The sequence below is a fragment of the Cynara cardunculus genome (assembly GCF_001531365.2).
Source record: "Cynara cardunculus var. scolymus isolate 2C chromosome LG 5, CcrdV1, whole genome shotgun sequence".
NCBI lineage: Eukaryota > Viridiplantae > Streptophyta > Magnoliopsida > Asterales > Asteraceae > Cynara > Cynara cardunculus.
In genome coordinates this window covers 9,023,487-9,048,825 of record NC_037532.1, presented here as the reverse complement: position 1 = coordinate 9,048,825, position 25,339 = coordinate 9,023,487, and the positions used below count along the sequence as shown (strand labels likewise).

Sequence of the window (25,339 nt, the reverse complement as noted above, 5' to 3'; positions counted from 1 at the left end):
CCTTCTGCCTCTATCAAAGTGCTATTGGTTGCTGCATTGGAGGCTTGTACTTGCTGCATATTCGAGTTGTGTGTAACTTTGTGTGTGTGTGTGTATATATATATATATATGTAGAGAGTGAGAGAGAGGGAGGACCAAACACCTGTAAATTTGTGTAATCAATTGGCTTACCGGACCACATTTGAATAGGAGTTTTACAACCAATTGTTGTTGCCGGAGACCTATTCACCAGGTAACAAACCGTGTTTAACGCCTCAGCCCAAAAACCTCTAGACAGCTCTGCATTTGACAGCACACATCTAACTAGCAGCGTTCTATTCATCCTTTCGGCCACTCCATTTTGCTGTGGAGTGTGCCTAACCGTTTGGTGCGTTGCAATCCCTTCATCTTTACAAAACCAGTCAAACTCATTTGAACAAAATTCCAAACCGTTATCAGTTCGCAACCTCTTTATCTTCTTCCCAACTGGATTTTTAATGAGAACCTTTCATTCTTTGAACTTCTCAAACGACTCACTCTTATGTTTCATGATAAATACCCAAGTCATCCTAGAGTAATCGTCAACAATTGAGAGGAAATAACGGCCACCATGAAGAGAGGGAACCTGTGAAGGACCCCAACAATCAGCATGTAGATAGTCCAAAGTAGACTTGGTATTATGGACAACCTTTGAAAAACTCACTCTCCTTTGTTTTCCAAAGATGCAACGCTCACAAAAGCCTAGTTCAACAACTTTATGACCTCCAAGAAGTCCTTGCTTGCTGAGCATGAGCATGCCTTTCTCACTAACATGCCCCAGCCTCATGTGCCACAAGAGTGTCAAATCTGGCTCGTTTTTATCAGAACTAAAGATTGGTGATGCTGACCCAACAACCGTGTTGCCTTCAAGCACATACAAGGCACCTTTCTTGACTCCTTTCATCACCACTAATGCACCTTTAGAGACCCGAAGTACTCCTTTTTCATAGCTGAACTTGAAACGTTTGGAATCTAAGGCTCCCTTAGAAACCAAATTCTTTTTCAAATGAGGTACATGACGAACATCAGCCAAAGTTCTCACTATCGAGTCGTGCATTTTGATACTTACCGAACCTATTCCAGCAACATTACACGGAACGTCGTTCTCCATTAAAACACTTCTTGTTGCAACCTTTTCATAAGAATCAAACCAGGCCTTATTCGGTGTCATGTGAAATGAATACCTGGAGTCATGAATCCATTGATCTTGCTGACTTTTAGAGTCAACAACTGAAAGAACCAGATCGGCCTCTGAACCTGAATCATCTTTACCAACAGCAGCGGATGCCTTCACATTTCGTTTCGGACATTCATTTTTCCAATGTCCAAAATCACCACACCAATGCCATACATCTTTCGGGCTTGCTTTCGATCCTCGACTCTTAGATCTTGATTGACTTCTTCCTTTTCACTTGCCTTTACCTTTCTCTCGACCCTTTTCTCTACCTTCATTTACCACTGACAAGCCAACAGATTGACTTTCCATTCCATTTCTGGAAGCTTTATGGTGCAATTCTCGTGAATGCAAACTTGATCGAACTTCTTCCAAAGTAATTGTGTCCCTTCCAACTACAAATGAGTTGACAAAATTTCGTATGAGGGTGGCAATGAAACCAATAAAATGAGGGCAACATCCTCATCTTCAACCTTGACCTCAACATTCTTTAAATCCATAAGAATGGAGTTTAACTCGTCAAGATGTTCCTTCAATGGCATCCCCTCCTTCATTCAAAGCGAAAATAACATTTGCTTTAACAACAACTTGTTTGTTAAAGACTTTGTCATGTAGAGACTTTCAAGTTTCATCCATAAAGATGCGGCAGTCTCCTCATCTGCGTCCTCGTAAATCACTTCATCGGCCAAGGACAACAAGATGGTGATGTGAGCCTTCTCATCTTGTTGATTAAACTCAGTGTCAGCCATATTTGCAGGTCTTTCACAGGCAAGGGAGTCCAAACTCCTTGTTTTAGGAGAGCTCTCATCTTAATTCGCCATAAGCTGAAATTATTCTTCCCAGTAAACTTGTCGGTCTTGATCATTTGTGGAGGCATCCTGATCGCAAAGAAGGACATAAGAAAACCAATTCTGATCGTTCTACACCCTTAGTCGATTACCAAACGATGACCATCCAGTCGCCCTCCACCTAGAATCGAACACGAGTCGCCAATTGTTCACCAATTACAAACGCCAGTCACCAATCGATCACCAATTTGAATTGCCAGACTCCAATCGATCACTAATTTTAGATACGCTTCCCAATCGATCGTCAATTTCAAATTCCAAAGACCAATCGATCGTCAATTTCTGATGCCGCTCCACCTTGAATCCCGTTGCCTTGAATCGGACTTCAAGATTGACGCAATTGATTGCCAAGATTGCAATCAGAAGGAGCAATTTCAAAGAAGGTCATTTTGATCAATCACAGAAGGAATAATCGAAATATACATAACCAACAGAAGCGTGTCTTTGATCACCACGCTCTGATACTAATTTGTTAGGAAATTACTGGAAATCTATGAGAAAATTTGGATGCATGAGGCAGAGAATTTCATTAGATGAGAAAAATGAACTGAGTTTACAAATGATTAGCCCCATTTATTTATAGGCTAAACAGAAAGAAAATGGCAGAGTAACAAAACTAAGTCTACCAGAACTAAAGTCACACACTCAACAATATTGTTTAAGAAGTATCAAGAAAAATCGGTCAAGTAAACCAAGAAACTGCAAACAACCACGAATTTCTACCCAGTATCCTTTTAAACAACAAATCTTGGTGGATCTTGAAGGAACATGGTGGCTTCTCTTGAAGAACAAACCTTGATTAATCCTCCAATGACAAACTCAAGCAGCTGCACCAATAAACCTCCAAATCATCTGGCTGGCTGCTGCATTCTTGATCCTCCATTAGAACAACTTCTCAGAATGCCATTGTTAAAAACATTAAGACCTCAAAAATGATAGACACCCAGTGGAAGATCATAAATAGTTTCCCGCAGAAAAACCAACAATAGTCTCACAGATCCCTTAACTTTCAGCAAATGACAAAAACAAGGCCTAACTTTCTATGCAAATTTACAAACTGCCTCTTATATCTCTTAGAAGTGCGAAACAAAGAAAATTACACAACTATTTGCTGCATTTGGTAGGATCTTGCAGCAGATTAGTGTCTTTGTAATATTGCTGAAGCAGGACCATGATATGATTTAATAACCAATTGTGCTGTTTGAATTCTTTTGCATGTTTGTGTCAGATAGCAAATTATCTCCCCCTGGATGAAGATCTAGACTACCCTGGAAAGCTGGAACAATCAGCTGAGACAAAATCGGATCCCAGTTCTGTAAGTTCTTAAATCACCTTCTTGATAAGTTTTCTTATACTATATGTTTTGTTATCTTCAGCCAATTTCTATTGTGGACATTAGTTCTTGATCGAGGGTCCCACCCTTGTATATGCTGTAATATGGTCTATAAGGTTCATCTTTGACTTACTATTCTGTCATAATTATGGATTGGTGCCATGGGCTAAACAGCTAAATGAGTCACGTGGTTTGATAACTGAACAGTTTACAGCCATACGGCAGTGAATCCATTCCCGGGGTTGCCTTTTCCGATAAACGTATGGTTACATTTCTTTATGTTATGTTCTTACTTTCTTTTCAAGTAATTGATTGTTCGCAAAACCAAGTACAAATTGAGATTAATAAATAGCTCTCTTACTGTCAATAATTAGAACCCTTCCTATGTTTTGAAACTTGAACCTTCATTCATCTCAATTGAACAAACAAGTAACTTGGGAAAACACAAACAAAAGAAAGGATATAATTGTGCAATTCAGACCAAACTAAATCGATGTTTTCCAAAAAGAGAAAACTGCCCCACTATCTATCAATACTTCATTTATTTGCATAGTTGCTGATAAACGCTTGTACTAGACAATATAACCATCAAAATCCCCAGATGGCTAGCTCAAATGCCAAAACTTATCCAAACCTATATGTCATCTGCCACATACATCTGCCACTATATCAGTTTTAACAGGTTTTGGATGACTATTGAAATTAGCTTAACTCTTTCACTATCAGTACTTTTACTCGTTTGCGTACTTGCTGATCAAAACTTATCCAAACCGATGGCATGTCATCTGCCACACACATCTGTCACTGTAGCAGTTTTAATGGGTTTTGGATGACAATGGAAATTAGCTTTACTGTTTTTACTATCTATCAGTACTTTTACTTGTTTGCGTACTTGCTGATAGAAACTTGTACTTGACAGTATAACCATCAAATACCCCATATGGCTAGTTCATTTGACAAAACATATTCAAATCAATGTTCTGTCTGCTGACACAGACATGGCCACTATAGCAGTTTTAATGGATTTTGAATGACCATTGAAATTAGCTTAGCGTTAGGGGGGTGATTCGTTGTATTGACTAGTGGGAAACTATTTGTAAAATATGGGAACAGCTGAAAGTTATAAGCTTACATGGATGAATGGGGTGGAATAGTTAAAGGCCAACAAAGTACATAATGCATCTTTCATTAGTCATGGTTAATGTGCTCTTTTTTGTAGGTTTGGAGAAGTAAAATGCAAGTAATTAACTTGTTCCAATTTCATATAGATGCTACAATTTATTGCCTAATTCCACTTCTTTATATAAATTTGCAGCTGGACGAGAGCTCTGATGTTTTCAAGACTTGGTACCCTCCACTCGAGAAAACTGTATCCTGTCTTTCGAAATTATATAATTGTCTGGAGCAAGCAGTTTTTACTGGCTTGGCGCAGGTATTATACTGTTCTCCTCCTAGACTTCTCATGATGTAGATTTTCAACATCTCATAGATTCTCATGCTTGATGCATTTTTAATTGCAATTGCTTTTCTTCTCCATCCTTCAGGAAGCAGTTGAAGTTTGCTCTTTATCCATCCAAGTGAGTGAATTGAATTGCTTTTGCTTTGTATGCTAGTAGCCAATTATTTAGATTTTTATGTACATTTGATCTGTATTTAAACTGGAAGTTGATGTCATCTACTCTGTGAACTTCACCGGCCACAGCTACTGATAGTTTAAAGCTTGTTTTATCATTTTTTAATGTTCGTTGTATTTATCTGCTGCAGAAAGCAAGCAAACTTGTTGCTAAAAGATCATCATTAATGGATGGACAACTCTTTCTCATTAAGCATCTTCTTATCTTAAGAGAGCAGGTATTGGCCCACTACCCTTTGTCCATCATTGTTGCATTAGTTCTTACCCCTAATTTTTGGATACGTTTTTTCAGATTGCACCTTTTGACATTGAATTCTCAGTCACACACAAGGAACTGGATTTCTCCCATTTGTTGGTTAGTATCTGCTTGAACTTCTCCATCTGGGTGTTTCTTTTATTTGCATATCCACTTCCATATTGCAGTATAGTGTTCTTTTTGTTCTCTTAAAATTTTTATTTCTTCCTTTGTATGTTACTTTTATGTATGATAGGCAATATGAAGAATGCCTACAACTCTTTTACTTTTCAAAGGACTTTCTTTTATGTCTCAACATTATTGCTTTCTTTGAGATGTCATTTTTCTTGTATGCTACGGGATTTGGAGCCATGAGTGTTAGGCATACTTTCTATCTTAGCTGAACCTCGAGTTGCTTTCAAGGATTTTGAAGTAGCACCTGGTAGTATATAGGTAATTCTATGAGTCAACATTCAACTTAAACAAACTTGGGTATTGTCGAATTATGTGAATGCAACCTTCTTCCTTTTTTCATTTTTACCTGATTTTGTTTTGTTAAAAAAGGACCCTTTTAGATCAAAAATGATCTGTACCATCATCCTCATGTTAGTTTTATTCTCACCATTTCTACCACTGCAGTTAAAATTCGACCGAGTAGATATTGAGAGCCAACTGTAGATATGGAAATTGGAACCAACTTACATAAATCCTCATGTTATAAATATCACAAACCTTATGTGTTTTCTCATCTATTTATTGCCTTCTCTTGATATGTCTAGTATTCTGTTCTGGACAAGATTTTTCAAGAAGAATCTGACTGGAGAAATGCTCGAGTCTTTTAAAAAATAAAAATGAGAAATTGAATTATCATAGTTGTTAATTGTAATGATTTTTATTTCATGAGAAGACTTTGTAGTACCTGAATGCTGATCACTTCTTTTCTAGTTGTGTAATGTCTATATGTACGACCGAAGTTTCTAAAAACTTGTCTCTATTTACATGTACCCAGGAGCATCTGAGACGAATTCTTAGAGGTCAGACCTCGTTATTTGATTGGTCAAGATCAACTTCTTTGGCAAGGACATTGTCGCCTCGAGTTTTGGAAAGTCAAATTGATGCAAAGAAGGTATACAAATTCCTTTCAGTTGATTATTTCCAGTTTTTTAAATCTAAATATCATTTGTGATATACATAGTGGTAGACTCTGAATTTTCCTGCAGTGAAGGTATTCGCCTCTCTTGTATCACGTATGTTACGGATAAACTATAAAAAAATCAGATTGAGTAACAGCATTTGTGGATGGGAATGGATGGATGTGGAACATTTCTTGGGGTAGAACGCACGCAGAAGGCTTTCTGGTTGCAACCTTTTTTTAGTCAACCATAATACACCTTGATTTAATTTCATGGTTTATTAATTTTATGTTTGATTGGATATAAAAGATCATATTTGTGTGTGTTCATTATGAGATTTGAGAAGCTAAAGAGTGTGAATCAATTCTTAAATTAAAAGGCTATTTTTGAAGAAAAATGTTTAGAGAAGCTTTTAGATCCATATACTAAGACAACTGAAATCTTGTACTTTCTGTGTCCTTGAGGATAGAAACTTGCTGTATTTTTTCTAAAGTTCATGGAAAAAGGTTCTTCCCTTCTCTATCCTTGCAAAGCCTAGGAGCCTTGGTGCACCATGTACACAATTTTGTCATCTATCCCAAAGAGTAGAACAGTTGTTTTCCGTGAAGACCTCTGGCTTTGCTGAAAGTGTGAGGAAGAGAAAGTTGACCAGAAAGTTGATAGGTTAACATTTAGATTGTGACCGTACATTGTATGTCGTGTATTTGTTACTAGCACATATGAATCAAAACCACTTAAAGTTGGTTTTATGTTATCAGAATTATTTAAATAGTTATTCCAAAAGAAAAGGTTTAAAGAACCTGGAATTAAAACCGTCTGGTTATTGATTCATATTGCAGTCCATCTCAAATTGGTTTCACCTGCAAACTGCATACCATGTCTCATTGCATTCTTCTCAAATTTAGTTCATGTCAAACATTTCTTTTCTTTTTCCCCATGACAGATTTTGTATGAGCTGAAGTTGTGGTTCTTCTTAGTGCTAGATATATAAGCAAGTATTAACTTTTGTACTGAAGTTCAGCTTATCTGTTTGATCGTATAATTCATCTCTGATAAATTGTGTTCTATTAATTTGTTTTCGTTATGTTGCTTTTTGTATTTTTTTTATTTCAGTAATAAATGCTAGAAATGATTATTTTTGCATGTAGGAGCTGGAGAAAAGCCTCAAAGCCACATGTGAGGAGTTCATCATGTCAATCACTAAGCTAGTAGTAGATCCCATGCTTTCCTTTGTTACAAAGGTTAGTTATCTTTCTTTTCCATCGCTATTCACGTAGAGATGCACATAAAGCCCCGAAGCACAGGCCCAGGACAGGCTTAAAAGCCCGATTGGTCACTTTTTTTCAGAAGCCTGGAATATCCTGGCCTGAATAGCCTGATCAGGCCTATTTCACACCCAAAGCAAGCCCTGACTCCTTTTCTGCTTACTGAAAACGGGCTTGGAAGAACCAGGCCTTGTGCATCATGAAGGGGAAAAAAACTTGTTGAGCTTGCTTGCTTGCCAGAGAGCTGGGTCACCTACTTTTTGGGTATCCATTCAATAAAGGAATACAAATTTTGATTCCATTTCTCTTCTCAGCAAACTGAAATGAGAGAACTACCTCATGTAACATTCATCGAGTTAATTTACTCTTGTAGGTTACAGCAGTCAGAGTTGCATTGTCATCAGGTGCTCAAAATCAAAAGTTAGATTCAGCTATGGGAAAACCGCTCAAGGATCAAGCTTTTGCTACACCAGATAAGGTTGCTGAAATCATCCAGAAGGTATGCTTATTATAACTTCAATTGGCATGAGTAGGCCCAATAGTATGCTATTAAATTTCATTGTCACAAGAAACCACTGAAATTTTTATATGTGTTCAAAAACAGTAAGCAATTGTAGTATTGCTTTCTGCCCACTTATATAATACCTTGTAGGCGCACTAATCCCACATTTTAAGACCAGAAATTCTGTCAAAACATCTGTAGCCCTGCATTGTTGCTCAAAAAGGACTAGGTAATCAGATGTTACATTAATCCGTGTTTCAATCTTGACAAACCAAGTCAACAAGAGAAAAAATCTGGGTTGATAGTTTGATGTCCTTCTTATTTATAACATAGTCAACTGGGAAGGCCTTGGGTTTGCAATCTGGTATTTTCTACAGTTTTTGTTCGATCCTGTTCTAGTTGCTACCTTCAGGGGCCCGTGGGATTATCCCAAAGAAAAACTTAGGTCAAAGTTGTAGATGCCAACTTTTTGATGGCATCCACTTCAATTTTATACAATCTACTATAAGATCCCCCTATGAATTTCATTTTTCTATCCGATCGCTACAGGTGAATGCAGCTATGCAGAAGGAGTTGCCAAGAGTGATGGGAAAGATGAAGCTTTATCTGCAAAATCCATCGACCCGAACAATACTTTTCAAACCAATCAAGTAAGTTTTTTGTTTACATTTTCTCAACCTTCTTTTGCAGGAACTTGAAATCATCAAAAACACCTTAAAGTCCATGTAAAAATTTGAATCATGTGTGCGATTTTGCATGGAAACAAAATATTTAAGAGATTTCAAGTGAGGACCAGCTCCACTCGCAACTATAGGCTAGGCTTCAGGGCTCCTACACATTGGTTGCCACTGGTTGTTATCTTCAAGCCCCATGGGATTTATTGATATGCTCGTAAACAAACTTTTTTCATATATCTGACAAACAACGACTGTGAAATCAAACTTTGCAATTGTTGAGATGTTGCGTTGTTGGTTGGTGATGATGCAGGACGAATATTATAGAAGCACATGAACAAGTTCAATCGCTACTAAACAAGGAGTACTCGGAGGAGGAGAGGGACACCATTGGTATGGTGTCTATACCGGAACTGCAAGCACAACTCAACAATCTCATATAAGACTTCCATCATTCAAAACATTATGTGAAGATTATCATTTTAAGCTTTTCGCTCATTAAACCTTTTTACAAACTTCATTTTAAGCATGGTTTAAAGCTTTCTCACATCATTTGATTTTGTTTAATTAGGTTCCCGGCTTCCCATCATTGGTGTTTGAGAATGATTGTATAACTTTGTTTACAACTAGAGAATAATGTTGTGTTAGTACCCATTTTTATGCCACATTCTTATGTAGGGTTCTAAATGGTGATGTTTAAGTCCCATAGTGTCTGGGTGTGCGAACAATGGTGCAACCACAGAGTCATGGATTCACGAAGAGTCGTGAATTAACACACGCCTAATTAATTTGCTGAGAAACTTGCGTCTTTCATTTCTATTTTGAGAATCATAAATCAAAACCTTCGATTTAGAAACCATGATTCAAAACCTTCAATTTTGCTTTTATCCGTACTTTGAATATAGGAGGATGATAGGTAAAACAACTTGATGGAAAAAAAATTATTGATGTCATTTGTTTTAGATAATTAAAGCCAAGTAATTTAATTGATAATGAATAAAAATGGATTGGATTAAATGAAACAACCCAGTTTTCATAACATCATTCAGATTATTCTTCCCCAAAAGTTTTAGTGTGTGTTTTTGTTATGTGAAGCTTCGGTGTTTTGCAATAACTGTTTTGGGCTGATGTTTTGTTGTGAAGGTTCAACTGGTTCAACGACATGAGAAAAACAAGAGCGAGCTCTAAGGTGGTAACGTGTCTCTGATAAAACTGGGTGGGAAGTAGAAAAAAAATAAATATAAATGATAAGAAGCATGTATTTTTAACCCACAACAGCAAAAAGAGGAGGTTCATTTCATTTTACCAATACAACACCCATTAGAATTCTCTAAATAGTAATAGTTATAAAACTGAAACAACGAACCAATCATGACCACATAATGAGAGGATGATGATCCCGTTCTCTTAGCAGATACGCCATTATGGTGCATTGGCTGAAGCTTGATGATGACATCCTCAGCGGCCAGTGAAATCCATATTGTAGCAAGTAGGATTGCAAGGATAAGGGCAATCGATGTATTTTGTTACTCTTCGGTCAAAAAACCAATCACCAACTGATTCTGCAATTGTCTATTCCACCACAAATAAAACAAAACAAAGCACTTATAATTCAGCTTCACAGAGTTATTATATTGACTTTTACCTCTTAATAGTTCCGTTAAGAGGTAGACTCTGAATCGCTAAGAGGTGAATTTTGTTTGCCAAAAGAAAAGTCTACCTCTTAATGGTTCTGAAACCAACTGAATGATTTTGTATCTTGAACCTCCCTAAACCATTCAAAGCCCTAATTCCATTATGAACAATTACCAAACAACCATATTTCATTTTATATCATATTGTAAGAGTCTCCTAATCATTCTGACCACTTAGTCGTCCTACACCAAACCTCGGCAGGTGCAAGATGGTCATGAATGCAGCATGGTTGATCAGTTAAAGCCACCCTGCTGCTCTCATTGATTAGTTAAAAGGAACCCAAGTATCAATTAAATGGCTCAATGTCAAGGGTTGCCTGACTGAAAAAATGAAACCACAAACCACAAACTCTCTTTCTCTCTCTCTCTCTATATATATATATATATACAACAAAATTATATATATGTATATATATATATATACAACAAAATTACTGATTACTGTATCAAGGGATGATGCATCAATTTGTATAAGTAAATGGAACGGAAATGAAAAATGTTTCAAGCACAGATGTATTTTATTACAGCATCTCCAACAGTTTTCTCCATTTTTCTAAATAGAGAAGGAGAACTCAAAAAAGATTATATTCAACTCCAATAGTTTCTCCATTTTGAAGATTCTAGCATTACTTATCTTATTATTATTGAAATATTCGTTACATCTAACCCAATAAACTTCCAAATAAACTTTCCATAAAAGGTGCAATTTTATGTTCTCTCTCCTATTGAATCTAACAAGAGTTTTTCCAGGTAATATCTACATTGCAGCTCAAAAGAAAGAAGGAAAAAGAACATAGCCACCACTGAAGTTGCCACTGCCAGCAGCACTAATTTCAATTGGACGAAGAAAAAAATCTACATTTTGTCAATATATTGATGAAGCTCAGGTTGATTTTGTTAGTAACAAGTTCTCGAATATTCCCACTTGAGGTAGAGCATTGGTATTAAAAAGTTGAGGCTCATGGACCCATTGAATGATGTCTTAATTATGAATCCTAAATCCTAAATGTGATCAGTATTAGGATAATACATTCATAATCTAACCTAAAAGAATGCATAAGATAAAAACCACTAAATTCTATTAAAGCAGTGTTAACATTTAAAGATGCAACATATTTTACGGAATATGAACTTTAATAATGAAAATATACATAAGGTCTATTTCACATTACCTTATTGTTTATCCTGGGAGAATTTGGAGCATGCCATGTCTCAGACATCCATGTTTGGCAGTGAATGTAGCAAGAATTTATAAACATTCCCCCATCCTTCATTTGCTGAAATTCTGATAATGCCTTCAGGAATGAATTTCTGAAGCCTGTTGTATAATGACCCTCATTAGTATAGCCTAGTTTACCAATAATGTATCACCTTCACTCCATAATGGACTTTTTACAATTAATATACAGATAATGATGGATAAAGTTTGCAACCAAATCTACATCAACTTACCAAAGGGTCTTTGGCCTTCATGGGAGGTCAGGGGTTCAAACCTCACCAAAGTGTGAGGAGGGTGTGTGAATTTAATTGTTGCATTTAGCGTATATAAATATTATATACTTCAAAAAAGAAAGAGTCTACATCAACTTCGCATTTAAAGTACTACATTTGAAATTTAAAGTAAATTTTGCTAAAAGAGGAAGTATGAAATCTCGTGGATTTTCGACCAAAAATAGTTTCCTATGTGTCAATTTGATTAAAGTTCTTATAGTTCTTGCAAATAGCAATATTCATAGCAAGGTGCAACCCCTTTGTTCTATTAATTTGGGTAAGGAACTATTTCACCAAAAACACTTTCCAAGACAACCCCTGCCACAAAGATACAAGGTAGCACTGCCCAAAAAATTGACCATTCAATTTTATCAATGGTGATTTTGGAGAGAGGAGTGTTTTTCAAGAGAGAGGTCAACTGGTGATTTTTTTAAGAGAGGAGATGACAGAATTGCCATCAGACAAATTCAAGTCATTGTTGGGACCATGGTTGATTTTCAATGGCTGAAAAAGAGAAAGAAAACCACAGAAAAAACTTAGGGTTCAGAATTCTGCTCTGATACCATGAAGAAATACTATAATCTATTTAGACTTGATGAGAAGTCTATAAATAGGCATCTAGCTTGTACTGATCACAATTTCCTAATTTTGTATATTAATAAATTGAAAATTTTGGTTTCCTTATTGGAATTACATACCGACTAAATACAAAATATTCTACAATATGTATATATTGATGTATCTATTTATATTCAGAGAAAGAGAGAGAGATCTATTAGTGGGAGGGATTGACTTCAATGGTTATGTGGCAGAAAAAAAACCCGTTTGAACCTAGTCACAATGTTTTACCAAACATCATACATAGAATACCTTGGAGTACTTGAATTTGTTCAGGACCACAATTGTGAATACTCAGTTTGCATTTGTACCAACCATCAAGAGGATCTACTGGACCAGGTACCAAAATGTTTTTTATCTGTTAATAAGAAAGAAAGAAACAAAATTGAGAAATGCATATAAGAAAGGGTGAGAAAGATTAAAGAAAGAAAAGCTCTAATGGGAAAACGATATAATAACTATTACCTGCCAAAAATCATAAGTTGGGTTGACAAGGAAAACTGGTGTACTTATGCTTTTCACTATTTGTTGAGGAAAGAAACACTGTATTGCAGTTAATGCAACAACGAATTAATATTACAGAACAAAATAAAACATCAGTTTTTTCACATCATTTGTGATGCTCATACGGGAAAAAATTCAATTTCAAGAACAAAGACAACAAAGGACACCTTGGATGGTTCCATTTTGCCAACACAATCCTTTTTCAAGCTTCCTGCTGCACCCTGACATCATGATACATGAATATAACAGTGTCTTAACATTATTGATCACATATCCCCAAACCACAAGTAGACTGACTTAATACATGCTCAGCAGGAATAAAGAGAGATAAACAGCTAAGCGGAGGCAATAGGCCACATCAGTAAGATGACAGCACGGACTACATTGCATTTCACAGAATCAGTCAATAAAAACCTTTTTACTGCTTCGAAATATATCACAAGATGTGGGGGCAGTTTACTGGACTGAGGCTTGTCAGCCTGTCTGTTGCCACCGAGTTGGCTCCTCCTCTACAAAGTCTATCAGCTGTCTCTAGGGAGAGGATGCTAGGGATTCGACTCCTCAGACAAGACTAGTTAACCTATCTCTCATATTATATGGTTCAGGATCATTATCATTATCATTATTGTGCATTTGACAGATATTCTAACGTCCTTTTGAGGGTGTTTAGTGTTATTGATTGACTAATACCCAAATCAAACTTTAGTTGCACCCATGCTGCATATCTTTTTGGGTAATGGTTGGATTTTGCTTCTTATGCTCACATATTGCACCACTCATTTTATCAGTTAAAGTTGATCTTTTTTACTCAAATGATGAGATTGGAGGGGAAAACATTGTGCTTGGAATATGTCTTCCAAACATCTAGCTTTTACAGGTAAAGACTAAACCTTTCAATTTGCTATGTACATGAGACATTGAGTTCCACTAAAACTTTTGAGCATCCCTAGATTCAAATAATACTGTGATCACTGTCTTTTGATTTTTCTTACCACATAAAATACAATGTACATATTTTATATTGAAAAGCTCTCTCCAAAATAATAATCATTTATTTATCGATAAATGAATAATGTATTCTTTTACTTTTACATAAATAACCTCGCCAAATGAATTTTTTTCCTGGTCTAGAGGGTATTACTTTATCGAGGTTTAACCGTATATTGTTCAATGGGCATAATGTACCTATCGCAAATGTAGAGTTACCAACATCAAGATGAGAACTTTTAGCCTCCTGTTACTGAGATGTCTTTAAAACTAGATGCTACACACAGATTTTTGAATCTGTCAAGAACTTGTGCTATAAAGTTACCAATAAACTGACAGACCTGGAGATGGACAACGTCATGGTAAAATGACTGGATGGTGGCATTACCAGCAATATCTTTCCTGCAATCAAGAAAAATTGATGTATAAGTTTTCAACCTTCAAATAAACTAGCAAGTACATACATTTATTTCTACCTTTTGAATATTAAGTGCACCAAGTACACCTCAAGAAAAAGAAACAAAAAGCATCCCTTTGGTTGAACACTAAAAAGAAAAATGAAAAAGGAGAGGCCTTCTCATATGTTGACATACATTCCTGTGGTTGACTATGAAAAGAATAAAAAAATACCCAAAAAGGACCTTCTCAGAGATGTTGATATCTAAGTCATTACCTATAGCTTCCACCATCACATTCATCCTGCTCCCAAGCTCTCACTGAAGACATCAAAGCTTCCCAAAAGTTCACCTCACTCTGTCACATTCAATGGTTCAAACATTCCATCCCTCCATCTCTCTCTACCCCTCCCCCATATTCCTTTTGCACCTTTTAAGTTATCTGAATCTCACTCCATCACATTTATTTAATCTGGACATCTAATCTCAAATATCAATAGCAAGAAGAGTAATAGCTTCAACTGCAACATACCATCGAACTCCCAAAGTTTACAAAAGACAAAGCTTTTCCATGCATGTTGGTGCACCACACCATTTCATCGACATATACACACACATACATAAGCATATAGATATACACATACACATACAAGCAGCTTTAGATGTTTCAAAGGTGTTCATTCATTGCATATGCTGGTAGACTCCAATTGCTAATTAAATCTCAATGCACACATCAAAATTCAGAAGCCACTTGTGAATAAGAAATTACACTAACAATCAATTAGAAATTTTCTCACTCTCGCTCCTCTCTCATAGGTATACATTAATGCACATATGTATCTATATGTGTATTTATAGGCTTACATATATATACACACACACATATATAATATGCTGATAAGAGATAATAGGGTTATTCTATGTTCAATTTGCCAACATTGCCGCTGAAAATCTGACTTTTAATTTTCTCCAGTTGAAACTAATAAGAAGGCTACCATAGTAGTATGTGCGTTCATCTATCAGTCATTTTTTATGTGTTAAAGTTTAAGAAGATTTAATAAGAACTGTATGTTAACAAATGCAAAGGATGAATAATTAATGTAAGTTTAGTATAACCAATTGCACACAAATAAAGAATCAATTAACAGTCATTGTAGAACAACATACTCATTAAGAAAGAAACCTGCATCGGATAAACACTTGACTTTAGCATCCTTAGGCAAAATTTCTCTGAAGTCATCACAATGTATGAGTGTTGCCAGTCCTCCAGCTGAGCATCCAGAAAGAAGTGCCTGTGAAGTAATCAACAAGAAGCTTCTCAAGTATCGGTTGCAACAGGTTAAAAAATATTTTCATGGAAAGGAAAACATTGAAGTTGCCAAATGACCTCAAAGATAAAATTTGTTGAACAGATGCCTAAAGAATTGCACATGAAGGGAAACAATCTCAGGCAGGAAGATATCAATTGATGATCTTGTGAAACCATAGATACTATGTCTGTCATCAACAGATCTAGAAGCATATCCAATAATGAACACAGATCTTCCTCTAATCAGTATTTTGGAATCTTGCAAGAAAAAGTTGAAGCTGTGTCCAAATGGTTTGGATTTCACACCCGTTTGAACTATTTTCCAATCCCCAGAAAACATGCATCATAATCTCTTCATAGGAACAAATGAAGGGATTAGCAGAACTAAACCAAGATAGCATTTTGGATGGTCTTCCAGAAAAACTTACTTCTATTGGAAGAATCTAGCAACTTACGATCCATGATCTATTTACTAACTGAGCACGAGGGGCTAAGGATTACGTTCCATAGTTAAAAATGAAGACCAGCAATAATTGTAAGAAGCTTGTTAAAAAATAAACTATGCTCTTTTTTGTTGTGTCAAGTTCTTTTTCACCCTCATGGGAAGAGTTACTCTTCATGTCAGCTCAGGTCGAGTGATGCTTGTTGATGATGATGAAGGTGACCGTATGTAATTATAACCATGTGCATAAACTTGTGGACAAATAGGTGCAGCTGCATGTTTCATCACCCTAATTTGATGTTTTAAGTAAAACATATCATTATGTTCTTATCCTAGATAGGTTCTGTGACAATATGCAGTCAGAATTCAAAATAAAAGGTTAAAATTTTCTCTCTTCTTTTCATTTTCTACTGGCTTTAGTTTAAACATGCCCCATCAGAATGTAAATATTTCCTTCAGATGTACCTCTTGAGCATTAGACAATCCAATTGACAAGAGTTCGTCCATCATTGCTTCCCAGATGAGTTGACCTCTGAAGAAAAGTTTAGAATCATTCTGTAGCAGTATTGAACAGGCAGAACATTTATTTATATTGAACTGGTATGCTTGCAACAAATTTCCCAACCAAGTAAAGAACTTACTTTTTGTTCACCCTCAGGGTGCCCAGTAAAGGATGCACCATCGCAATACCGTATCTTGACCTTGTTCCAGTTATAGAAATCTGAAGAAGTGCCAATTCATTAAATGCTTAAATAATGGATAAAAATGCAACGATTGTTTAAATCAGCCCATAAGAAATATCAGGATAGAGAAACTAATGCAAATCATACAAAGATCTGCAACTTGTACAATTAAGTTCTTACCCAAACCTTTTGAACTGTGTAAAGTTACTTCATGAAAGCCATCCCTCTTGAGACAAGCCCAGAAAAAACAATTGGGGGGGGGGGGGATTATGAAGCACAAAAACGTGCAGCTAATCACCTAGTAGAAATTCAGTTCAGATGACTTTAGGCTCAACTTGTTCTAATATATCGACAAACTGAACAGAAAAATCAAATTCTTTATATATACCCAAAAAGTTGATGGTTCAACAATCATTACTTTACTAGTATCATCATCCCCTTGGGGGTAGAGGAAAGGTCCCCCGACCTGACTTTCGAGGGGGATGTTCTGGGTACGTTTGGTTTGGTTTATCTCTCCTGTCTCGTTGCTTTTTGCTTTTGTTTTGCAAGCCAAGAGTCTACACAGAAACAGCCTCCTATCCTATGGGGCACAGGCAAGGTCTGCACTCGTCCTTAACCACCCCCACCCCCTATCTTGTGTGGGATATATGAGGTTCGTTTCGTTTGGTTCAGATTGGTTTATCATCACCACTCGCCAAATACAAAAAAAATCCCATAGCCCAAGAAATTGTGTATTATGTGCTGTCTTACCATATTCTTTTGCATTCTTTTAAATATTGATTCAGCATACTAGAAGAAACTTATTTCTTTTGAGTACTTAATCAAAGAGCAATGCTTAAATCCTCCTAAAAACGAGATGATGAACTTGGAAAATTCATGATAAGAGATGAGGATAGAGAAAGAGAAATGCTCGGATTTTGCCAAGTGCCCTCATCATGTTATTAGAAGGCTAATTAGAAGGATGGATTAGAGTACTAATGTAACTTTGAAAATATGAAAAGGCATGCTTGCTATTAGAGAATGTTAGATTGACTCGCAATAATGTTGAAAATTAATGCATTAAAAGCATTGTCCAACTATTTCCAGAGCTCACATGCTTCCAAAACCAAAACCATAACATGCCATAGAAAAAGTGAGCTTAAATTGCATTGTTGAGTGGAAAAAGATGCAATGTAATCACAAGATTCAGCAAGAAATGACAGGATCTACAAAAGTAGTATAATTGGATGTCTGGCTATCACATCATTATTGCAAGAGTTTCAATTTTGAGATGTCCATATGAAATGTGACATTTCTTTTTCCTCTTTTTCTGATGTTTCAAACATATATAACAGGCATCGCCTTGTACCCATCCTTAATATGCACATGTTCGTTCATGGGCTTTACAAGCATACATGTCAGTTCGCAATTTTTCTACTGCAAGGCATGGTTCACATGTTGTTCTCAAGTGATAACACATGGATACGACACCTTAAACATTGCTATGCTCCACAAACTCTTGTCCTGTATTTTGAGACGCCCAATATCCATAAAGTGACGGCAGAGTGATGACTTTTTCCTTTTTATAAGGTTTATGTGCAAATTAAAAATCTAAATGACACCAATAGTCATAATTCACCTGGATTATGGGACGGATCATGACTCAAAATTCCAGAAAACTGAACTTGGTGTTCCATGTACTTTGAAGATCCTAGTGCGGTCTTCTTACGAAAGGAACAAGAATCTACTGTATTGCACCAACCGCCACCCTGCATTTAAAAAGGATGAGATGGGTACCCTACATATTTTTACAATGAATAGCATAATATGCAAGCACATGCATTAAGAGAGAAAGAGTTGCTCAATTGGAATAGTAGAATAAGGTTGTCATACATCTAGTTCTAAGATAATTCATCCATCCACATGTTGTATTGTTCCTCCAAAGTATTTTTAGAGTAAAACTGGGATATGCTCATATGCATCATAAACCAATATAAGACTATCCTTAGCAAAACCATAATAACCGGTAAACGCATTTTCTGACTTAAAGGTTAAGCCAAAAAACTTGGGTATCAGGGTGGGATTCTTTCCATTCTTCTTCCTTTTATTTCATCTTGTTATCCTATACTTCAAGAAAACAAAAAAAAAACTACATTATGCATCACGCATATAATATACATGTAATATCCATAGGACGCTGGCAGCAAGATAAATTTTACAGCACTCTCAAAAGTGAGACCCTTAAAAAGGGACTTTCTGAGAAATCACTTAAACAGAAGAATGATATGAATTTTGTAACCTTATCAATTCTGATACGACTACAAATTCCAGCTCATCACCCAAATGTTGGTATGTACACTTCCAGATTATATTATTGGCCAATGTCAATAGTAACAACTACGGAATTCCCATGGGGAGTCTTTTTCATTTCAAATAAAATTTAGAAAATCCATTACTCCTGGATATCCTGTGTGCTAGTGATTGGATTTTTGTGAAGATGTGTCCTAATACTTCAACTAAAGGAATCAGATAAAAAAAGCAGCGCATCCAACTTTCTCCGAATGTGACCACTACAGATCCTATGTACAGAAGGATGTGGCAAAAAATGTTCAAATAGATAGATATTTACAGAACTGATTGCTAAGGCTGCAACTGTGGTTGAAAATCATGCTGTACGAACAATCCCCAAGGAACAAACACTAAGGTGTATTCTCGAGTTTAACAATATGTAGAGATGACCTAAAAAGGTTCTCAAGTAGGACAAGAAATTTAGGAGTAAAGATCCTGAGTTAGAAACCATGCATACGACAGTCCAAAGTTTTAAACGGATCAAGGAACGGACAATAGAGAATTACAAAAAGACAATATTATGCAACATAGTTCCCACGTCATTGCCTAGTTTTCTTGAATAAGTTCAACAGCTTGCCAATACACAACTTTTAGGGCCATAACCCTGCGTGTTATACAACGATACTAGAAAGGAGCTGGACATGCTAATACAAATCACCATAAGTAAAGTGTGTGTATGTGTGTGAGTATCTATATATATATATATATATCAACAAGCATATTGCCATGGAACTGAAAGCTGTAAAAAGTGGGACATACCCAGAAAATGATCAGGCATATGCAAGATAGAAAAGGATTTATCACCACCTCACAGAAATCATTACAATACATCACCTCTCAGAGAGCAAATTATCAGCCAGTATGATATCTAATATTAAGTATCTCAGCCTTTCTGGTTAAACTAAGAGTAATATAAATTTGTTTTTGACTTTCACAAAAGTAAAAAATCTGACCAGGTTTTTTGTTTCTTGAAATTTGGCACAACTTATTTCAAGCATCTTTTTATAATGGAATATGTTACAAGTCAACCAATATGTATAAGACATGTAGACAGGCAAGAACGTACAATAAGTAACTGCACATAAAAGCATTGATGGATTCTATGTATACAATTCCATACATGTTTTCCGCATTTATTATAGCACTATCCAAATAACATGCAAGTTCTTATCGCACCCTAACTCAGCAGTTTAGTGGCAATTATAATTCTCTCTACCAATAAATGCACAGACCAATTTTTACTCAAGAAAACAACGTCTACTAACCATAGAAGTTACAATTGTTTGGTTAGGGAGCAAGCATCTAATAAATTATTAATAACCTCAATGTGTAGAACCCATCTCTTAAAGCCAGATCCAAAACCCTTCTGAAAATGGTATGCAGGAACAGTTCCATCTAAACAATCTGCATTTGAAATGTTACGAAGAAAAGTAATTGTTACGCTTCATCCACATAAGTTAAGCAAGGTGTGTTTATGGTTGAAAAGATTCTCCTACCATCCGAAACCAAGGACATAGTTATCATTTTTACATGTCAACTTCCAAAATCCTATAATTCAAATTCAACATCAACAAAATCAATTTAAAAAAAGACTTTTATCTCAAATTCGTTGGATGGACTAAAAATGAAACTGAATAGGAAGTAGAAAAGTTCAAGCCCCTTAGTTTCTAAAACACGATTTGCATGGTTCCACACACTCCTATCAAACGCTGATTATGTCGTTGGTATACTCCACTTAGATATGTCTTCACTACTTCCTCACATATCGATCCTTACTAATGTCTACCGCTGCCTCCTAATGGCCTCATCTTGGCACAAAATCTCTTCTAACTGGTGCATGAAAGGTCTGCACATCCTCCTCAACATTCACATATTTGCTATACTCCTCTTCAGTACATGTCTTGGATATTATTGCACCAAAGGATGCTAATGGTGGTAAATATAATAATTAGTGGAGTAGTAACTCGAATGGTTCCAAGTAATACGTAGTTTATTAATTTTTCTGTAGCCCCTTTGTTCTGAAAGAGAGCTATGCTTTGACATTATAATTCAAGCATAATACCTTCATAATGTAAAACCATTATTTATCACCACCATTTCCCAAGTTGTAGAACTTGTTACTAATATTTCTAATGTAGTTACCAACTTTTTTCTTAGATTCACGGGCAACTTTAAAATGAAAACATATGAACTCACTTGATTTTGCGAAGTCAATGTATAACTTTCCTTCTGAACAGAGGATGTTTCCTGTTCTATTGTGGATGGTTTCTGACCTAGTGATTAATGAATGATAGATAACTTCTTTTATGTGATTCAGTGGATCCAAACAGCAAACCCTACTTCTGCTCCTTGAACAAAAATTACCATTAACTAATAGCTAATTGCTATATCTACTTAGATTAAATCCTTTCTTATTAGTTTTAGACTTTAAGAACATCAAAAACTAAACACCACATTCAATCGTGTCTCTAATTTCACAGGTAAATAAGGCACTAAGAGAAAAAGAGTTACATGCGCCTCTTTGAACAGCATTGCTCAAGAGAGTGAGTGGTACAAAATCGGAAGTGGTGGCGCCGAAGAAATTATCTGAGGAGGATGAATCAGATGAAATGATGAAAGAGAAAGCTAGAAGAACGATGGCTAATCCAGCTGTGGCAATGGCCCACTCACGCTTCCCCCATCTTTGCCACAAAATCGTTATACTACTGCGCCCTCCTCCTCGCATCMACCACCGTTGCGTATTCGCCATTGTTGGTAGGGTTACAGACAATTGATCAGTGAAAATCAGAGCGTGTTAATTATCATTAATATCAGATCTAGTGTTTGGAGCTAMCGTTGACTACACATAACGTAAACAAGCASCATCACCAAACAATGCTTAAATAAACGGCTGTGCCCCCGCGATCACCGTTCTCCGGAGATCATTATACGGCACCGGTTAAAATCGATAAAAATAAAGTTCGGTTGGATTAATCCGTTAGAATGATTTTATCGTTTGGAATGCATCTATATTTTTATTATCTATATAATCTAGTGCAAAATCCACAAAATAACAACCTATTTTTACAAAAAAAATTATTATAACATTGTACTTTCAGTTTTTTTTATTACAGCAATGTACTTTCAAAATATTTTTTATTAGAGCATTATACTTTCAAAAATTTACCCATTATAGCATTGGGTAACCTTTTAACTTAAATTTACCCATTATACCAGGTTTCTTTGCCACCTCATCGTCCACGTAGGCTGTCCACTTGTACGATAATGCTGACATGACATTTTTTATTACAGCATTGTATTTTCAAAATTACTTTATTATAAGATCACAAATTTCTATTACAACATTATACTTTTAATTTTAATATTTTTATCATTTAAACATTGTAAATTTAATGGCAAAATGCACAAAAAATATAATATCATAAATTAAATATGTTTATAAAAGATCACTATTTCAAGAATAAAAATATCCAAAAAAAACATTCATTCATCGAGTTCATCATAAATTTCATAGTTTACTTTGTAATACCAAAACCTAAACAAGTGGACATCTTTTCAACAAAAAAAACCCACCCTATTCACATTCGTCTAACAATGTTATTCAATCAAGTGGAACCGCCTTGTCACAACTACTACCTTCTCCATCTTTCTCAACGGTATTTTTTCGTAGGTTGTTCAAAATTATCCTTTCACTTGGCCTCCTTTTTTTCGGGATGAGCTTTTGTCGTGATTCCACTTTAGATGGTTCCTGTTCAAATTAGTGAACAAATTAGTATGCAATTGATATATGAAATTAGTATGTAACTCGAAGATTTTACATTGCCTTTTTAACATCCCTTTGTAAACCCATTCCGCCTCGTGTACCCCCTTTACTGCTTTGTCTATGGATATTAGTCCTAGGTCTGCCCGGTGGTCTGACATCTTTCAATGGTGCATCTTTTTTCTCATTCTTGCATGATCTACTGTTATGACCTGCTTCATTACATTTGGTACATGTCATTCTTCTTCCTTGTCTTCCAATCTGTCATGTTGAAGTCAATAATCTTTCCACTGCATCCCTTCTTCTTTTAAGTTTTGGCCTTCCAGACAATCTTCTTGGCAACGACGGCAAGGGGCTGATATGATTGGTTTTCAGCCACATTTTGATTCCGTTTAAAGGTCTTAAATAATGATTGTAAGACTGAATAAACATGCTTTTTCTGAAACAATCTGGAACATAACTTTCTGGAATCTTGTTTACGTACAAGATCGCAGCCATAGCATGGGCACATGGCAAACCCGATAGTTGCCACATTCTACAAGTACATGATCTTTCGTCTACATCAACTATGAAAGCATCTAACCCACTTTTAACCTCAAAAAGATCACCCCCACATGGAAGTACATGCCAAAATCTACATGGAAATGAGAAGTTAGTGAATTTATGAACAATGAGTACTAAAGCATATAAGTGACAAAATAATACCTTTGTTGTTCCTTTAAGTGCTCAAATTTTTTCCTAATAGCAGGGCATATATCATCCACCCATTTCCCATATCTCTCTCTCATTTTATCCATTCTTTCAATCATTATCACTCTAATAGCTTCAAGCAGTGTAAGGATTGGCTTTCTTCTAGCATTTACCAATAGTGAGTTAAAACACTCACTAATGCCATTTTCGACAGCATCACAGGCTCTATGCGTCTCAAAAAATGCACGAGACCAAGTATGAGGTGCTTTCTCCATAAGGTACAAATATGCATCAAGGTTGACCGCTTTGATTTTACATGGGAAAACATCAAAACAGTTAACAAAAGCATAAAAGGACAGTTCTAATAGCCTAAAACACATTTTAACAACTTAAAACAATTAAAAACAGCTTATAATAGCTTAAAAAACAACTTAAAACAGTTTTGAAAGAAGAAACCAAAGGTAATGAGGTGGCACCTTCTAATGCTTAGAACCCCTCCTATCTTTTTTCTCATTTTTTTGATTTTTTTAAATGTTGAATATGTTAAAGACTTTTTTACCCCTTGATGAAAAATGTATAGCTCATAGTTAACCCAGGTTATTTTTGTAATTTTGTATACCCAAGTTTAACCTCCAACTCTTCATTTGCTCTTTCATTTACTTTCTTTTATTTCTTAATGAAATTTGTTTTTTAAAGTTTCAATAATAAACAAAATGAAATCATATAAAATCCTTTGGTGAGGGATGAAGAAGATGAGAGTTGAAGAAGAATTCAAAGATTTTAAAATGTATGTAGAAATTATATTCATTTAAAAAATGTGATTTGTTATTACATGTTTCTTTTTTAATATTGTTGGATGTGTTGTTATCATAGGATATGATTGTATTTACGATTGGATTATATAAATTGTGTTTACGATTTGATCATATAAATTTGAATAAAATTTTGATATTTTATAATCACAGGATATGATAAACTTTTTTCGAATTTAAGATTCATTAACAACAACTATTTATTCATCTTCATCTCTCACACCCTCTCAATTTCTATCTCTATCTTATACATCTCTAAATTTATTTATTTTCTCTTTGGTTTTTCTTCTATTTTCTATATATATATATTAAAGAAGAAACCACATGCAATGATGTGGCCTCTTCTCAAAACAAGAAAATGATTTATCTTTATTCTCCTTTTCTCAAGCTTCTCCTACTTTAATATTTGTTTTTTATGTTTCATATTCACATTTAAGATTCTTTAATTAGGTTGTTTCAACCTATTCATGTTCCCTCTAATAAGTACTCTTTTAACTCTCATTATTTCTCTTTATTCGGTTATAATTTTTCATCTTCTCTTCATGGTACACCTCTACAATAATCTCTCAATTCTTCATCTTCATCTCTATTCATGTATAATTTTGTGGTACATCTCTATGATAACCTATCTATTAATCTTTCAATTATTCCTCTCTATTCATGTATAATTTTGTAGTACACCTCTATGATAATCTCTCTATTAATCTCTATTCATGTATAATTTCTTCTATTGATAATCTTCATAGTTTTTTTTTCACTTCTCCCATAATTTTATGTATGTTTGTATCGTTATTTAAATTGCATTATATGT

At 35.4% G+C, this 25,339-nt stretch overlaps 2 protein-coding genes across 5 annotated transcripts in view; one reads left to right on the top strand and one right to left on the bottom strand.

Moving 5' to 3' along the window:
• LOC112512130 (conserved oligomeric Golgi complex subunit 3) overlaps window positions 1-9,498 on the top strand; it is a 35,683-nt gene extending 26,185 nt beyond the window's left edge. For all 4 annotated transcript variants that reach the window (XM_025117976.1, XM_025117975.1, XM_025117973.1 and 1 more), the window contains 10 exons: window positions 3,269-3,355; window positions 4,689-4,805; window positions 4,918-4,950; window positions 5,138-5,224; window positions 5,299-5,361; window positions 6,251-6,367; window positions 7,523-7,615; window positions 8,013-8,138; window positions 8,691-8,791; window positions 9,129-9,498. In XM_025117976.1, coding sequence (XP_024973744.1) covers window positions 3,269-3,355; window positions 4,689-4,805; window positions 4,918-4,950; window positions 5,138-5,224; window positions 5,299-5,361; window positions 6,251-6,367; window positions 7,523-7,615; window positions 8,013-8,138; window positions 8,691-8,791; window positions 9,129-9,258 — 954 coding nt within the window. In that variant the 3' untranslated portion in view covers window positions 9,259-9,498. The remainder of the gene's footprint in view (window positions 1-3,268; window positions 3,356-4,688; window positions 4,806-4,917; window positions 4,951-5,137; window positions 5,225-5,298; window positions 5,362-6,250; window positions 6,368-7,522; window positions 7,616-8,012; window positions 8,139-8,690; window positions 8,792-9,128) is intronic.
• A 565-nt stretch (window positions 9,499-10,063) lies between these two features.
• Window positions 10,064-22,174, bottom strand: LOC112512132 (pectin acetylesterase 5-like). The gene is made up of 12 exons (XM_025117977.1): window positions 21,778-22,174; window positions 20,588-20,670; window positions 18,557-18,686; window positions 16,897-16,976; window positions 16,721-16,810; window positions 15,672-15,796; window positions 14,451-14,511; window positions 13,290-13,343; window positions 13,084-13,161; window positions 12,871-12,976; window positions 11,682-11,827; window positions 10,064-10,387 (listed from the first exon to the last, which is right to left on the bottom strand). Exons 1-12 carry the CDS (start codon window positions 22,013-22,015, stop codon window positions 10,274-10,276), a joined length of 1,305 nt encoding a protein of 434 aa, XP_024973745.1. The 5' UTR covers window positions 22,016-22,174; the 3' UTR covers window positions 10,064-10,273.
• Between the last annotated feature and the right edge of the window lie 3,165 nt (window positions 22,175-25,339).